Below are 18862 nucleotides of genomic sequence, written 5' to 3'. Positions count from 1 at the left end.
TTCACTCTTCATCCTCGTCCATCCTCACCTATCTTCACTCTTCGTCCTCGTCTATCCTCACCTATCTTTACCCGTCCTCCCTCATTCGTCCTCACCTATCTTCACCCGTCCTCGTCCTCGCCCGTCCTCACCTATCTTCACCCCTCCTCCCTCGTCCTCGTCCATCCTCACCTATCTTCATCCGTCCTCATCCTCGTCCGTCCTCACCTATCTTCACCCCTCCTCCCTCGTCCTCATCCATCCTCATCTATCTTCACCCATCCTCCCTCGTTCGTCCTCACCTATCTTCACCCGTCCTCCCTCGTCCTCACCTATCTTTACCCGTCCTCCCTCGTCCATCCTCACCTATCTTCACCCATCCTCCCTCGTTCGTCCTCACCTATCTTCACCCGTCCTCCCTCGTCCTCACCTATCTTTACCCGTCCTCCCTCGTCCATCCTCACCTATCTTCACCCGTCCTCCCTTGTCCTCGTCCATCCTCACCTATCTTCACCCGTCCTCCCTTATCTTCACCCGTCCTCGTCCTCGTCCGTCCTCACCTATCTTCACCCCTTCTCCCTCGTCCTCGTCTGTCCTCACCTATCTTCACCCGTCCTCCCTCGTCCGTCCTCACCTATCTTCACCCCTTCTCCCTCGTCCTCGTCTGTCCTCAACTATCTTCACCCGTCCTCCCTCGTCCGTCCTCACCTATCTTCACCCCTTCTCCCTCATCCTCGTCTGTCCTCAACTATCTTCACCCGTCCTCGTCCTCGTCTGTCCTCACCTATCTTCACTCGTCCTCGTCCTCGTCTGTCCTCACCTATCTTCACCCGTCCTCCCTTGTCCTCGTCCATCTTCGCCTGTCCTCAACAGTCCCAATAATCATCTAAAATATGCTGTTTGGTTAGTAGGAGGAATGTTTGGGAAAGTCTGCGATATTTACAGTGAGCCTGTTCTGACACACAAAAAAGACAAAATGTGTTTTTCAGTCACTAGCACAAAAGAAAAGTTTATTCATTCAGTGTCTTACCTCAAACTGGGTAACAATTTCAGTACCTTTTGTTTGTAAGATGTACTTTCGAAACTTCAGACCCAGAGCAGGGGATACATAGGTGGTCTGCCTGACCTCCACCAATGGGAGAGAGAGACCACAGTCAGGTTGCACCAGACCACCATAAAACAGACTGATGTCTCATTGAATTGGTCATTGATGCAACAGTCTGCTTGTGCTTCAGACACACTAGGAGCAACTCTCTCCCTCTAATCATGTGTTTCTTCCTCTACTAAGAGTCATAGGAAAAGTGGGAGGTTGATAACGAGTCTTTGCTAACGTTGCAGCTCAATTAATAGGAAAAAAGATTATGGGAAATGACATATCAATGCTCAGCTTTCAGTTTCTTCATGCCAATCTGGCACAACATTAAATGAAACAAATTGTTACGCAAATTGAACGCCATACTGTTTTTTTTAAATCTATGACGCTTTATTGCTATTATTATTGTTGCTGTTGTTGTTGTTAATGCTGTTGTTGTTTTATTAGCAGCACTCAGCTCCATCATTTATAATCAAAATTCCCATCAATTTCTGAATGACATGGGCGACGAGGATAAGAGGACAAAGAAGCTGCTACTGACCAGAGTCGGGGCGGGGCAGATAACAGGGGCTCTTCCCGCCTCTCACTCTGCAACAGAGCCGCCACACAGCCTGACAGATAAGGACAGGAGGACACCGGGGAAATGATGTGGCGATCAGGTTCGTGATGTCCACCCTACTGCTGCCTCATATTTGCTGTCAGATGGAAGCCTCCTTGAAAACTCCTTCTTTGACTTTCCAAATATGTATGCTGAATCTGTACTGGAACAATTTTTTTAAAATCGGGTAAGAGACGGTTTGTGGAGCTGAATGTGGAGCAGATTGTGTGTGTGTGTGTGTGTGTGTGTGTGTGTGTGTGTTTGTGCTTGCGTGCGTGCGTGCGTGCGTGTGTCTGATACAGTGTGACAGATGTATATTCCTTATATATAACAACATAAGACTATGTTCACCTTAAACACCTGTCCTCAAGACAGAAAACACAGTCTGGGCACTAGCTCAAGGCCGTTTCCTTGGGTTTAACTATCTCCATGATGCTTCAGTCCCACAAGGCTCAGACTGCAGTCATCTTTAAAGTTCATAGAAATGCTTTTGACCCCAATTAGCTCTCTCTCGTCCCTGGCCATCGCCTCACTGACAGTCCTGTCTGCTCTGCAGCCATAGAGGGACATGTTTGGTGCTGCTTTTAAGCAATTTCTGCAAATCCACTATATTTATAGCTCACCACTGCTCCTAGAAGGCATGTGATTTTCAGAGACAGGCCACACTGTACGTAGGCTCAAGGTTTTTGGGTTCCATTAGAGATTTGTAAGCCAGGTCAAATGATTGGTAAAGTGCTGTTTATTTGTTCAAGTTCATTTCCTCAGCATCACAGACGCACCACTTCCACAGTCGCTCTGTTACGTCATGACGAGGCGAGGCCAAGCATGGCATTTTCAGCAGTATAATCATTTCAGTCAGAGCACACTTTGCTTTGCTGTCATCACAACAAATTTCAATTGAATATTATTTGAAACCATTAATGTGAATTGTGTAAATAGGACAGTGACTTAAAGCTTATTACATAAAATAAGTTTATTATTTGTTGATATACCTACCAAATCATACTTCCTCACATCTGCCTTGCTTTACACAATGAAAATCAGCTATGCTGTACTCAAGATAGAGCTGTTTCAGTTTGAGGAATCATAAACAGTTGATAGGATATTAATTACATTATTTTGCTTTGTTCTTTAATTAGTAGATGGGCATCACAGTCATTTTGAGCACTCTTGTGTTATCTTTCCTGATTTTGGCATGTGGATGGTTAGATGGGCTTAAGCTCTCTCCTACATAAACATACCATCTTCTGAAACATGCTCCCACCAGCACTCCCTTGGCTGCATGCAACTTCTGCACTGCAGTAATGTGAAATCCCTACACATACTCCTGGGACCCATCAGCCAGGATGATGTTTAGTCTGTTGGGAATATTTCTAATCAGGTACATTCTAACTTTAGAAGGCATGTCAGAGCATCACAGTGCGCAACGTGAATGCTGTTGCGGTATTGGCGTCTGGTGATGTCCCTGTCTGCACTTCAGGACAAGTAGCGGGCAGGGTGGAGGTGGGTGGAGGTGGGTGGAGCAGGCTCCAGAGAGTAAAGCACACCGTCCATGAGAGAGCCTACGGTATATTTCAAGTGCCCAATTTAGCTAGAGGGGACAGACTAATATGAAACGCCTCATTTCATTGCTTTGGACAGCAACGAAACAGAACAAGATTACTTTTATTTATTCCAGGATGTGAACATGTATGTGTGATTCTTTCTTGCACCACATAATCTTTATATGGATGATTTCGTTAGAGAATATTTATTATTATTATTATTATTATTATTATTGGTTTGTTTTTTTTAGAGAAATATTTAATTATCTGGACCACTGATTCCACATATGCCTCCATCATTTACCAAGGTTATATATTTGAAGAGTATTTGCAGAGGCCAAGCAAATTAACAAAATATATGTAATATTTCATCGTCAAATCTCATCATGGTATTGCTTTGGTCCATTTGGCACAGTAATATCCAATTATGCTTCCAGGATGGTTTCTGTTACATCGTGTGCTACATATATGATAACTTATAGCAATTTTAAAAAAGGATTTACAATCTTAAAAATGTCTTGTGATGAAACACATACACTCTTCTACATCTTTATTATTCTTGTATTGAAGTAATTCTGCAGGTTATAGTGATAAAGTCTTTGTGTGTTTGTGCATGCGTGTGCGCATGTACGTGAGTGAGCAATCCTCATCCAGCCTGAGATACACTCTTCACAGGGTACATTAGTGACTATCTGTCAGGAAATTTATCAACCATAAAAAACGGTATTCTGGAACACAAACACTCCTAGGTCAAAGCTCTTTTCTCTAACATTTCAGAATATTAGCAATTAGCTCTTTTGTTTTATCTAATGTTCTTGCTAGATATTGCGCAGTTCAACATATTCACAAAGCCCCTGAGATTTATTTACGCACATTTGTTAATTATCAATTAAACCCCAGACTAATGAAGCTTTGCCCTCATTTGAATTAATTCCCAGATGGGTTTCCTGATTTATGAGTGACAAAAACATCTGTTCCCTCCAAACGGTGCTCCTACTGCAGATAATATTTGTCTTTTATTAGAAAAAGCAATTATGAAAACGTTGTGGTGATAAGCTTCTTCAGATATTATCTTTGGAAAAATTGTCCTTCTAGGTCCTGTGCTGATTTAGTGTAAATTCACTTAGACTTTCATGAATAATTGCTACTCATGGGTATCATGTAATTCATAGATTACAGAGACACAGCACACATTTCTGTTTTGTTTTTTTTTTAACCCCCTCTGTTAATTAACCTAAAGTTTATAAATGAGGAATGGGCCTCAGATGTGTTTATGCATAGAATTTTCTAGACTTATGTGTTCGTCATCCCAGTCACTCTCTGTCCTGACTGGAAACTGTAGGCGTGTGGTCTGTCAGAGTTGGTCCATTAACTTAATGGACTGTGGGTCATTGTGGGAAAAGAACGAGCAAAAATAGATGGAAAATGTCCGAGAGAGAGACAGCAGGAGGCAGGGACAGTAACCTTTTTGGCTTCTTTATTGGAATGAGATGACACACTCGAGCAGGTCTTAAATGAACAGCGTCTGTAGAGGCAGCTCTTCTGAGAGACTTGCCCTTTCTCTGTGTTCCACAGCCAGGCTGTGGAAGAAACATCGCTTCTCACCACTAATGACAGGTGTGACTCCTCCCAGCTCTCCACACCATGCTTCTGTCCCAGATGAACTTCTGCTCCACCAACAGAGCCACAGATCTTATTCATGTACAAGTAGAGTCCATGATCAAAATATTTCCTAAAGGGCTTTTCTTTGAAAGGATTAGAGTGAAAGATTTGTTTAGAAAATCCATTTTAAAAAGCAGCAGTGTTGATGCTATTTTAAAGCGTTACAAAGGCTTCACCAAAAAAAGAATATTCTCCTTTCCCATTGCAATGAAGTTGTAGCTTTGACAAAAAGGCTCTACAATATACAGCATGATGGCACTGCACACAAAACTGAACGACATGTGCTCATTAACACTGTTCACATATCAGGTTGAAAGTTTTCAAAATGTAATTAACAGCATCTTTATCACTGCCGTTGTGTTCACTGATGATTGATAATGCTCACGGGCTCTCTGTAGACTCATCCTCCTGACAGTTAATTACTCAGTCAACTTTAGAGTTCATGCTGTGTGAATCGGCAAGAGCTGCAACATACAATTCCTCGCTTCGCTGAACTTACAGCAATTGCTGTTTCAGAAATTAGGTCTAAATTGCACTCTCCTTTTGGACCAGATAACACCAAAGACCTTAAAGAAGAAGATTTCTTATATCACAGCGTGTGACAGAGAAGAAGCTAGAGTGAATTTCACAGCTGGCCAAACCGCAGCATGGAGTAAACCAAGCTCTATCTGGCCCTACAGCAGGTGTGCAATGTGCAGGACACGCAATGTTTCTTTCATCACCTTGCTTAAATCATAATCCTATGAAGGAGCTCTGATGTCATCCAACTAGTAATGGCTATCTGTTTCGATAATATGTACTAATAAATCAAGCAACCAGCAGTCAACAACAATCAATACAGATCAACACAAAATGCAACGCTGTGCAATTCTGTTACTCTTTTTAGCTGGTTTCCATATATTTCATTTATTGTTTAAAATTACTTCTGTTGCTGTGCTATAAAAAATGGCTTATTTAAATATAAGCACATTATTGCTTTATTCAATAATTCCAGTATATAAAACCAATTTAAAATGTTTTATAAAACTTTAGTGAATTAAAACCACCAAATCCCACTTTGATTTTTAAAACAAAAATTTTGATATTATGTAAGCTTGTATAGAGATTTAGCCCTTGGTTTTGCTAACGGTAATGGTAAGGACAATAAAAAAATCTCAATAAAATTAAAAATTCTAAATACAGATATAAAATATTAAGCATGTATACATTTTCTTTGTTGTTTGTGAACACTTATCTTAGTGTTCACACACAATAAAAAAGTGAAAACAGACCCCCAGAGCTGAAAAAAATCACTGCTAGTATTCCAGTAACTTACAAAGTTAAAGAAGAAAGACACCATTTATTTTCTTCAAAAAAATATTATATCCGTGAGTTCAAGGGTCAGTGAACTCATTGAAAAATTCCATGATTGGATCACTGAGTGGAGCACCTGCAGAAACTGTGATAAGCTGCTTATCTGGAGGATGCTTGGAAGCCCGAGTGTTTTCCACCTCGTTCCGCATCAGATCCTCTTCCCTGCAATCGGGAAGAAGACAAATACCTAAATGCATCCATAATTACACTTGGACTGCCATGATTACACCATCACAGAACAGAGAAAAGTAGCAGCCTTATCATTAGAATAAATATATAAATATTTGTATAAAGAAAGAGCAGGCTCTGCCTGTTGACAATATTTGAATGATTCATTGTAGGTCAGGTATGAGTTAATTTAAAAAGTCAACCCATGTAACAGACTTATGTTCTCTATTAAATGGATACATCTGAAGATTACTGATGTCTGAGCATCTGAAAGCATAGAGGAACATTCTTCTTGACTGTAACTAGCATTCTCTCCATCTGGGTAATTAAAGGTACTCTTAAGTTAGTGAACATAATGGGGGCGCTGAAGAGCAGATGTTTTCACTGGATCCTGGTGGGCGTATGAGCGCACACTACTGTACAAGCCTCGTCCATGGAGCACACAAAACAAAGTGGACATGACAGACGGCTCATTATGTATATGCGTATGTATATGTGTATATATTGTCATGGTAACCAAGTGAAGTTTGGATTGCTTAACGATTTTAGAAGTAGCATGGACGAAGTCTGGAAGCCTGGCTGACACAAACAAACTTGGTCAGAGTCTGCCAGCGTTCATTCTGATTGAGTACACAGCACAACTCTCTCTGGCCATCACACAAGACTAATCATGACATCTAGTTTTTTGTTGGTTTAACACGCGTTGGTTAACGTGAGTCAACTTACGGTTTAGAGTTTCACAAAATTAATCGACAGTCTATTAAACCTTTTTTGAGACTAAAAGGACAGCTTACAACGGACGCCATACGCTTAAGTAAAATTGACACAGAAAGCCTATTAGAACTAAAGGTCCTGTGGAGTGGTAAATGACTTGAGTACAGAGCACAGTGAAGTCGCAGTATGTGTTTGCACTCAAACGCATTCGGGGTGAGGGAAATAAAAATAATAATTAAGAAAAATCAGGAGACAACCCAAGCAATGTTGACTTTAAACAGTAAGACCGGGTCCAGGTAGTGGTGTCCTGAAGACGTACATTCACCACGTGTTTTACAGTAAGACATCTCCAAAGGCATCCTTCACTGGCTAAGCCGGACGACTTGCCCTGGAAGGCTGCCATATTTGTTGGCGAGCAAAACCTCAAATGAGAAATTATCCACTATTGTACAGTGACCAAAATAAGTCACTCATTTAGTCAGAGTTGTAAGAGTCTGTCAGTATTTAAATAAATGGCAGCTCTTCGTGTACACGAGCAGCGAAAAATACAGGAAGAAATATTATGAAATCCGTGTTTTAATTTCATTTCAACTGATGCGTTAATTCAAATGTCTTAAGGAAACCAGATGCGGTATTTCAGATGGATTAACTACGTTCCATCCGAAAGCAAATACTAATTACTGACCACCCCTGTACCCTGTACCTACTGATGGATTTAGGATGGCGATGACTATGGTTGTAACAACTACTGAGCAGTTTTAAGTCTTGTGCCACTCACATAAATGCAAAGATAATAGGACTCAGTTTCAAACTAAAGAAAAACATTTTGCCATTTAAAAATATTACATAAGTAAAGCTAAAGTTTCAGCTACCTTCCCAGAATATCTGTTAAAAAAAAATAAAAATTAATAAAGCAAAAAATACAACAATTGTCTCATATAAAACATTACAATATTCATTAAAGTCGATTTATAATTCCTGAATAATTCTACGTCAAATACATTGCAAATGCCCCCTGGCAATGTCAAATAGAGATATTATGAAGCTAAACGTTTTCAATTATATTTCAATATGATGGTTCACTTTGATTGACACTTACTTTAGAGTCATTTTAGTGCTTTACAATTTGCCCTTGGCTATAGAAATTTATTATTCACTGTGATACTTTGCCAATAGTAATTGACAAGGACAGATTTCACATGCAGTGCAATTGTAACCTTCACCATTTATTTTCATTCTTGCCAGTGTTCATACATATCTGGAATCAAAAGCAAAAACTCAGCTCAGCAGAGGTGATGTTCAGCTTTCTCTAAAAGGATGACTTATGCAAAATTTAAGAGGAGTCAAATACCTGGGGTGGGTTCCCATTGGAATATGTATCCATCAGGAGAGATACCCTGTTTGGTACATAACCAGTCGGATTTCCAATAAATTTCTCAGTACTAAAACTCTTGGCAAGATGCTATGTACAATTATAATTGATGGAAAACAACAATTTTAACAAAGTCTGGAGTGAAAAATAGCAAACATATACTTTAAAGTTTCACCTCATAGCTTATTCACCTCATAGTAGCATCCAGTACTTAACCGTAATTTACATACAATCAGTTCTGGAATGTTAAGGTCAACTGAATCAGCCTTAGAGGACTTCAACAGGTGGCAGGCCTTGTTTTTAACTCATAAACCATATTTGAGCCTCTTGACTTGCGTAGCAATCTAAAATAAGGGGAAATCACAGTCACAAAAGGGACAGTTGTGTCCCTTTCATATCACAGGCCAGAGAAATTTCTTTGAACCTTGGCCTTAATGCCACATTGGTCTCACTGTTTTAGTGTTTGTCTTGTCTCATTGATTTTAGCGAAATCAAGCCTTTGTTTTTGACACACAAGCATGCACTCACTTGTCATGACTTTCACTGGAACACTCTTTAAACACGTCCAGTGTTAACACTTTTTACTGTTTCTTTTCCTAGATGTTATGTGATGTAATTTCTTGGTGACAACGTTCAGCATCAAAACCATTACAATAGCTTTTGGTAAAACACATGCCATAAATTAACACAATAAATATAGGTAAGCAAACAACACAGACTAGCCTCTAGCAGACAAGCACAACATAAAATATTGCTTGAGATATTTAAAACACAGAAAGGACTTAGCAAGACTTAGCAAGACAGTGGTTTAGAGAAAAACTATTTTAAAGGGACAGAAACACCGAAACCTGAAACTAGACAGGGGCTCACTCAAGTGCCAGCTTAAGGTTTGCTTAAAAAATACTTTTTCACAGCAATGCAAAAATCAGTGTTATATGTCTCAAATGATAAATGCACCATAATGCTGTCAAACATCTAACAAGCCTTAGAAAGGTGTTCTTTCTTTTGGAGAAAAACAAAAAATGGAGTCAGCAGCAGCTCATTTTGCCGCTATTTCTGTGGTTCTGAGCGAATTCTCCAAACGTTGTGCTGACAAGGAATTCCCTTGAAAGGACTCCATTACTTAACGCTTTGTCCTGCAGAACCTTGGAGTGACCTCTCTGAAGCAATTTACACTGTTATAATCACACCCTTCACTGCATCCTACAAGCACCAGTAATAGCAGTCACAGTGAATTCGAGGATCCGATAAGGCTGTCAATAGTGGTATCGCGCTTCAGCTGATCCCGAGCCAATCGACCTAGGTTCCTAATGTTCTCACAGTGTGAAGCTTCTCACTGTCCTGATACCCCAGCGTGGTCCCATGCTGAAGTCAGCTCAATGGGCACAACTCATCCTCTAACACCATTATCAAATTGCCTTTGCCCTGAGGCACCCAGCTGAGAGCTACAATGAGAGCTCATCTTGACCAGCAGGTCCTAGCGGCATTGGGAAATGGTCAGCACGGTCAGAGGCACGTAATTGCCATCATTGTAATCACAATGGTTCTTCTTACTCAAGGCACAGATATACCCGAGGCTGCTCTGGGTCTACGGGGCTCATGTTTATTTGGTTTACTTGCATTCAGAAAAACGTATTTGTCCGCTAGACCCCTAGCTATGGCGAACAATTTTCTAGCTGTCTTGCCACAGTCACAGTCTGGTTGCGTTCTTATTTGGCCAGCCCGGACTTGCCAGGCAAGACTGTGTTTCAATTCGCAGGTTTCCCACAGGAAGCAAAACCATCTCCAAAGTTTTGTGCAGCAGCAGTGGGTTTTGGATTTTGCGACAACACCATGAAATTGTTATTTCTAAACTTGCCACGCCACTGTCTCTTCTTTAGTGAATTATCTGTGACTTAAATTTAGATCTCCCATCTAAGGCTACATCATGATACATCATGAGTGTTAATCCATTATCTGTTTGATAATGATTGATGTATTACAGCATTTTTGGGACTTTCATCTTACCAGAATTGTACTTTAATAAGCTTTAATAAGCTTCATTGCTCATGCTCCTGTCATGTGTATTTTACATTGTTGTGTACAGTAGCTACACAGTACACTCAATATAAGTTGTGCTGAAACTGTCATTTGTTACACCTGGAAAACTGTAATGACTTTTCCCTTTTTTCTGTAAATTCTGCTTGACTATGAGAGCTTCCATTTTTTAGATGCTCAAATTGAAATATGTCTGTTTGGGTCACTTCTCTCCTGCATGCTATGCCAGTCCCACACAGCACAGGAGTGCCTGATGTAAGACTCTTACTTTCACCGCTTGTACAACAGAGCAGTACAGTAACTAAGGAAATGAAACGCTTTATGTGCCTCTGTGCACTGCAGATGGGATAAACAGAAGTGCATCCACACATATTTTAGTAATATTAGGCTTCTACAGCTGAGGATTTAATGTTTGACATTTTACTACACACGTGTCATCTTTGGAGAAATGCAAAAACATCAGACACGTCCCTGACATGAAGGATGCATGGAAACTGTTGAAGGGCAGATTGTGAAATATGTCTCTAATGTGGGAACTGCTTTCCCTGGACTTTCCACACACCCAGTTTGAGCTCGAGGAGAGTGACAGGCGGCACAGTACGCAACCCGGGCATCCGCGTTGGCACGCACGAGGTGTGACGGTCCGCATCTGTGCGTAAGAGGCTTTCCTCCTGCGTCCTGCTGCGAGGTGGGAGGGGGTTGGGGGGGGGGGCTGGATCACACAGAGGGGAGTGCCCCTATAAGAGGGTTGAGCTGAAGCCTCTGCTCCAATACAAACAGGAGCACAGAACAGGAGACTACTGCTACCTTCCATTTCTCCAGTCTTCTCAGGACAGGTGCCTGATCTGCGCTCGGCACAGGTACGTTCAGGCTGGATGGGGGGGGGGGGGGGGGGGGGGGGGGGAGGTAATAGCTGATTAAATCTGTGAGCTTATTATGGTTCTAGAGACCATTCGCAACCATTTCACAGTTTAGAGCATTACTGTTTAGATATTCTAAATGTCAAAATGTTCTTTCCTTAAAAACAACAACAATTCATTGCAATATTTGTACTTATATTTCTAGCTTTACTAAATGAGTGTAAATGACAAATGTGAATGATCATCTCCCTGGAGACTCTTTATACCCAGCTCTTTGGAGAGCTAGTTTGGTAGACATTGCCTCAAATGGAACTGAAGCAATTCCTCTTCGTTCAAATGAGGGGGGTACTCCTCCACCATCCCATGATACTCTCATTATTATTTCATTGAGTAATACTCCGGTTCATACTGAGATCAATGCACATCTTCAGAAGTCATGGTCTCAGCTCATTACAAACCCCAGGTTACTTCTCTGGGAAATGTATGGTACTGTGGAGCATTAGATCAAAGCTGCCCTTTGAATGCAGAAGAAAATATTGACATACTTGTGAATGATCTTAATAGAGGAGCTGCTCTTCTGGCTGTTGTGGACAAAAAAGTGGCTCGCGTCCACACGTACAGGCCGTCACCGTTTGATTTGCTGTTGTCTGTCGCTGGTGAGCCTCATTGCTTTCTACAGTTTGATGCCAGTGGTTAGATCTCTGTTCATCTCTGAGACTAATTCTTCCTGCGTTTATATGGGGGGTAAAGAATAATCCTTAAATGGCTTTTAGAAATTGTGACTACTCTTGGTTGATTTAATAATTATAAGAGGACTCGTTCCATCAAAACAAAGAACAAAGCCAAAGATGGTTTTGGTGTGCATGCACTTGACATTACTTTATGCTGAGTTTAATTTCCAAAAGATTACTTTTATATATTTTTGTCAGGACAGTTTATTTCTAGTTTACAGTTAAAGAATCCTGTCAAAGTGAACCTGGTCTTTGGCCAGTGATGATATGTTCTTTAAATGTTATAGACATAACATTGCTGTGATTCTTATATTATTCTTAGATTATTCTTAGATTAGGTTTTCAGAGATAATTTTGTTCTTAAACATTACTGAGAAGCTTTCACTTTGGTGGTAAAGGTTGTTGTAAAAAGCGAGAAATTAGAAAAACACATTTTACTAAAGCAAAACTAAAATATAATTAGATAATATCCTTTATCACCCTGAGGCAAATACATATAAAGTTTATTCCACCAGCAAAACAGGCCTGGTTCATTATGAATTGGATTGGCAACTATCTGTGCTCTTTTCAAAATATGGGATAAGATGAGATTTGAAAATACAACATATCATGTCATATTAATGGAAAATGAAATAAATATAAGCTGACATCACCCTAGACCTACACACACTACAAGTTAGACCTACATGCTTGAAAGGCACTAAAATTGTGTGTATTTATAGATCTAGCAGTCCTTTGATCCAAATGGTGAATCATGGTAGTTTGACAAGAATCCAAACCTGTATTTGATCCTCTGGGATTTCCTGGTTTATAGAATCACTAACTTGATCACATTACTTTGATTAAAAGGGGAAACATTAATCAAACTGAAATTTCATTACACATCAAAATTCCCTGTCAAACTATAAGCTTGTGAACTTTAAAATGTAAACTCAGTAGACTATAAGTTTGGAACAACACCGTTTTTTGGTCTTTCATTAAATATTTACAGGCGTTAATGAAATACTTGATTGATGTATGTGAACTAGGCTCACATTGTTCATCATTTTTATGAGTTTTTTTAATTTACAAATATTGATCTTTTTTGGTGAAAGTGCCAAGGTTATTAGTGTTAGTAACCCTTTGCACTGGTACTGGTAAGTAAAAGTTTTTCATACATTTGCTAATAAACTTGCAGAGGATTCCTTAACTCTTAACTGGTTCTAAGAGTTATTAAGCATTATTAATATTACTAATAAAATCACTTATCTGTCCTTATGTGCATTATAAGCGTGAAATCTGCCATAAGATATGCAGTCTATTGCTGTGTCATGGGTGTCAATGCTTATCCCATCTGCTGCAATGCAGTTTGCTGCATTTTCTCATTTCAATTGCTCATTATAGCCTGATCAAAACTACTGTTTTAAACGGTCAAGAATATTTAAAGCATTATTGAAGCAATTTTGCATGCATGTGTTGGAATGTTTTTGTGGGTGTGGGTGTGTGTGCTTGGTTTCTAGGTGTGTGTGTGTGTGTGTGTGTGTGTGTGTGTGTGTGTGTGTGACCTTCATGGACGGCACTGTGATGCGGTGTTGGGTTCTGCAGCTGGGCAGAGACCAACACACAGACCCTCTTTTAATTGATTCCCCAATATCTAACTTTTCTATCTGTCCAACAGGACAGTATAATGGGTCTTTCTGATAAGAGTCATCAGTAATTTACATGTTACATGACAGTAATTCACATGTTACACGAGAGAATGTGTAAATTATATTACACAACAGTATGACCTCTGCATTGATTTTGGCCAGGTCATCAGTTACACGCAATGGAAATCCTAGATAACTATTGAATATTAAAGGCATTGTGTTTTTGCAGGGGTGTGTCAGGGCGAGGGGGGGGGGCGTAAGCAGCTATGTTGGGGGGGGGTAAATGTGTAGTGATCTTTCTTGGGGGTTCTGTAGCTGCACCTTTTAATAAACACATTTCTTAGACTTCTTTCTTTCTTATACAACCCTTCAACCTACTTTCAGATTTCAGTATATTTATCTGTCAGAAATAATCCTATAATGACGAAGAATAATCTATACTTTAAAATGTTTGCGATGAATGGCCATGTTGAATTATTTTCCATGAATGAATATGAATGGTTATCCATATCCATGAATGGTTCTATTATTTTTAAGAACGCTGCATCCTTTACCACCTGAATGGCTTTGTGATGTCATTGTTTTGCACTATAATAAATCAAACATCCATGTTTACACTCATATGTGAACCTCCACTTGAATTGAGAACCAAAGAGTATTCAAACAGAGTCAATTTCTACATTTGTAGGACCCCACATCATAACTACAAAGCAGCAATATCTCTCACAATGCAAAATAGTCTGAACTACTGAGAATCCCTCTGGTATTTAACATTGATTATAACATCAGTGTAGATGAGATCAGCCATGCTCCATTAGCTTCATTTCTCTTCCAAGCTGTTCAGTAGAATTTTTACACTTTTACAATTTATTGATATGCTGTCCACTTAGAATAATATCTGCTTCTAAGTAATATAACCAATCATTTGAAAAATCACCTCCACCTTTCTCAGTCTTCCTAAATCACCTCCACCTTTCTCAGTCTTCCCAAATCACCTCCACCTTTCTCTTTCTCAGTCTGCCCAAAGCTATGCCCCAACTCCCTTTGCAGCTTTTGTGTCTTCTTCCAATGTTATGGTGGATTTATCTCAATTAAATATTTCTGAAATCAAACAAATTTAGGTTTTAGAAAGTGTATAGAAGGGAAACGGCAGTACTAAATAATTATGTGACCAGAGATCTATGGCTCATTGTTTAATGTCAGATCCGTCAGAAGCGACGGCATTTAGCAACCCAATTATTTCTTCACTTCACTTATTAATGGCAGAGGCTGGTCTTCTGTTCTCTGTCGACAATACAAGATCATTCCAAAGGTCACGGGTTCAGTTATTGTGGGCTTACTGGTTAATCTCTGATCATTTTTTTTTTGTCATGCGTAATTTCATTTGCAAATTAAATCCTGACGTCTGATAAGCCCTGCGTATCTCCTAAGCCTCGGAGACCTGCGCTCCTCCTCTTAGAAGATTCCGACTGCATGACTGCCACATGCAGCAACACGCAGCTGCAACAATCTGCTACTGGCCAATCACAGTGGTGCAGGCAAGTCAACAGGAAATGAAGAGGATATTATGGGAAAGAGTGCATTATTTAATGGTGAGATATAATGTGAGAAGAATCACTGTAAAATACCGTTCTAAAGATCATAATGACAGACTACGGTGGTGTAGTGACTCCTCTTTCCCGAGGCCTGGATGGAGGAGAGCTGACTCTGCTCACTTCCTCACAACTTGCTTTTTTGTCTTCCAAGACTGAGAGCAGTGCATCTAAGACAGAAGCTAATTAAGAAGGCTTACATAAGCACATAATCTAGGAATAGGATGAGTGTAGTATCTCTTGTAAAATCAATATAACTTAATAAGGTGACATTAAAAGCAGAGCATCAGTAAACAGCTCCTCTTCACCTTCTAGATGTTGCGTGTATAATTCACTTACTCCTTGTAATTACTTACCCTGTCTCTTCTTTGGGTGTTCTGCTGACTATTAGAAAAATCCCAGGGCAGTATTGATTCTCAGTGAGTTACACCTTTGGTTTCTTTTTTACTGACACATTCAAGGCAAGTCTAATTATTTTGAAATTGACTGAAGCAGCCACTGAACTTCAGCAAAAGTCTCTTTAGCAAAAATGCCAGGAAAGCAAACAGAACACCTGTCAACACATTTATTATTGGTCCTATCCGAAGTGATAAATCTTGTGTTTTTCTCCTTCTCTTCAAGGGTGGGATGACGTGTCTTTTGTCAGGCTTGTGTGCAGCAGTTGTGCTTAGCAGAGCGTATATCTGCCTTCTCTTTTCCATTGATGTCTCACGAAGCCACAAGTGCTAATTCATGCCTCAGTTATACCTTATGATGATCTCTGTTAAGTGAAGTACTTGCAGATGCGGAGTTTGTCATACACACGTGTACATGCACACGTGTGCACACACTGCAAACACACACACACACACACACACACACACACACAAAAGCATTTCAGGTGTATCTGATGATAATCTAAGGTCAACAGTTTTTAGATATTCATAGGTCTTATTCATCAAAACAAGCTCCACAATTACACTAATCGATGAGCAGATGTGAAACTGCTTAATGATTGTTCCCTGTTGTGTCATATTACTTGGTTTTGGATTAGTATTTTATTTCACTGTCATTTTAATTTGATAGTTTTAACCTGTGTATTCCTCACTGCAGCCTCACTTCACTCTATAATGAAGACACCCCTGTGGACTCTGCTGCTACTGGGGCTATTTGTCCCTGGACACAGTGACTGTCAGAGAGACTGCCTCTCATGCAGCCAAATTCTGCCCAAAGACCATGCCTTCAACACACTGGTGAGACTCCAGCCTCCAGTATTCTAACATTTATTAACACTTCATTTTACTCTTTAGACCTTCCATAAGAGTTATTATCCAATTGAGCAAGAATAATATTCTCTGTAATAGTTGGAACTGGATTTATTTAGGAATGGTGAGCTTTAGAGGTCAGTCATTACATCCAACATATGGTTGCATTTTTACTAGGTTTAGCAAGGACGAAGATCATTTCCTCTCGCTTAAAATGAATGGATAAGCTGTTTGGCCACATGTCCAGGTATCTGTTCTGAATGCAGATCAGAGGCATGCATAGGGCCAGAAGTACTTTTGTCTCTTGACTTCAAACAGCTGTGGCAATTTCTCTTCACATAATTAAAATGAAACACAGCAGCATCATTTGAGGGTGCAGAAACCAGTGGAACAGAACTGACCCATGTCGTGCTCGGATGGAACCTCCCTGGGTTCTTTTTGAGCATTTGGCTAAATGAATGACCAGAAAAAGAATATATACCTTTCTCAGTTTCACATTTCCTTAACTCCACCCCTCCCTCCCGGCGACTCTGAAGCTTCCCGTCCTTTAATGTCTGCTAATTGTTTCTTTTGGGTCAAGGGGGAGTGCTCGCTCCCTCTTATCTGAAGCAGTGTGGCTTCTCTGCTATGCTGTCGAAACTCCATGAAACCAGCTCAACAAGCTTTGTAGGACCAGAAGTTGCAGCCATGTTATCTGCTCAGAAGTATTACTTCAAACTTTGCTTATATGTGTGCAACCTCAGGTCTGCTTGGTGGAATGTCACAGTGAGGATTCGTTGGGCCTCACCTGGGAGATTTGTCGCACAGCCATGGAGGAAGGACACCTGGCCTCGCTGTCACTACAGGGTGCCATGCTTAAAAGGGCCGAGGAGGAGGTCGGAGCTGTCCTGCCTCTGGACCAGGGCGCCGGAGGCCCATTGTATTCCAAGGCCCTCCAGAGATTTGACCATGTGGTGCGGGCCTTGGATCTGGACAAACTGGATCAAGAGAACTACGACTCCCAGAAGCCTCGGTCTGAGGAGAAAGATGAGGGGGATGCGGAAGGAGACCGGGAGCTTGGGAGCGATCAGGAGGGCACGCCCATGAATCTAACCAAACGCTTCGGCGGCTTCTTCAAAAGCAAGTATGGGTACCGGAAGTTCGCGGATCCTGGGAGGTCTTTACAGAAGAGGTACGGCGGTTTCATAGGTGTCCGCAAGTCTGCCCGCAAGTGGAACAACCAAAAGCGTTTCAGCGAATTTCTAAAGCAGTACTTGGGTATGACCACTCGAGCTAGCGAGTTTAATAGTGTGTCTACTGATATTACCCAGCAGAACGAGGTGTAAAATGGCTCAGTATTGCTAGACTTGCCCAACAAGTCATCATGTGTTATGCTCAGTCAAGAGAAACTATACACATCTTTCTGTACCTTCATGAAAATGTGACAATGGAATGTGGAATGCCATATGGATAGATATGCGTAAAATATAGACTATTTTATATATATATATATATATATATATATATATATATATATATATATATATATATATATATTAACCCATAAAATCTCATAATGATAGTCAGCCAACAGAGACTCTGAAACTAAATGGCTTGTTATTATAACACTAGCAAAATCCTCAAACGACCCTATGGCATTTGTTTTCACTGGGCTCCCTAATGAGCGCTCTGTACACTGATTTAAATAATTTTCACATGGTCACTGCTGAGGCCACCATCCTCATAACTAAAGTGGGTTTCCTCTTTACCACACTGCCATCTAGAGGTTTAAAAGAAAATGACAATCCTCCATCCTCATTACAACTGCAGTGGGACGCCAAGGCGGAAAACTGTGCTGAAAAATTGTAGACAAAAGATGTTGACAGTAAGAGAAATCTGTTTCAGCAATTTCACCCCACTCTAATATGGCAATGACCAGACCTCGACAGCACAACTTGTTAGACCTTTGTGTCTAGTTCCATATTTCATTAAAGAAACCAAAAACGTGTCATTCTGAGAAAATAATCGTTGAAGAAATGAAAAATGTATTTACGCAAACAACACCTTCTGTTTGTTTTTTTATGCTATGAAATCATTATACTGCTCATCATAATGACTGTACATAGAAAAGAAAATTTATGTCAATAAAATAGTTTACTATTCCTTTTGTGGCTCGTCATACAGCAAATGATTGTGTCTTGAAGTATTTTGTTGGTGCCTGCATTTCATGCAAGATTTAAATTTGTTACAAATGTGCCCATGCAATTAAATCTACCTATACTGAATTCTAAAGATTTCATGCTCATTT

General features: G+C 40.2%; 1 protein-coding gene across 1 annotated transcript; it reads left to right on the top strand.

Annotated features, from left to right (window-relative positions):
* Positions 1 to 11307: 11307 nt before the first annotated feature.
* Positions 11308 to 18039, top strand: pnoca (prepronociceptin a). The gene is made up of 3 exons (XM_027001488.2): positions 11308 to 11380; positions 16424 to 16563; positions 17319 to 18039. The coding sequence occupies exons 2-3, from the start codon at positions 16441 to 16443 to the stop codon at positions 17898 to 17900; spliced, it is 705 nt and encodes a 234-aa protein (XP_026857289.2). The 5' UTR covers positions 11308 to 11380; positions 16424 to 16440; the 3' UTR covers positions 17901 to 18039.
* Positions 18040 to 18862: the final 823 nt, after the last annotated feature.

The sequence above is a fragment of the Electrophorus electricus genome, chromosome 13 (assembly GCF_013358815.1).
Source record: "Electrophorus electricus isolate fEleEle1 chromosome 13, fEleEle1.pri, whole genome shotgun sequence".
Classification (NCBI taxonomy): domain Eukaryota; kingdom Metazoa; phylum Chordata; class Actinopteri; order Gymnotiformes; family Gymnotidae; genus Electrophorus; species Electrophorus electricus.
The sequence above is the reverse complement of the archived record's forward strand: the minus strand, read 5'-3'. Positions and strand labels throughout refer to the sequence as shown.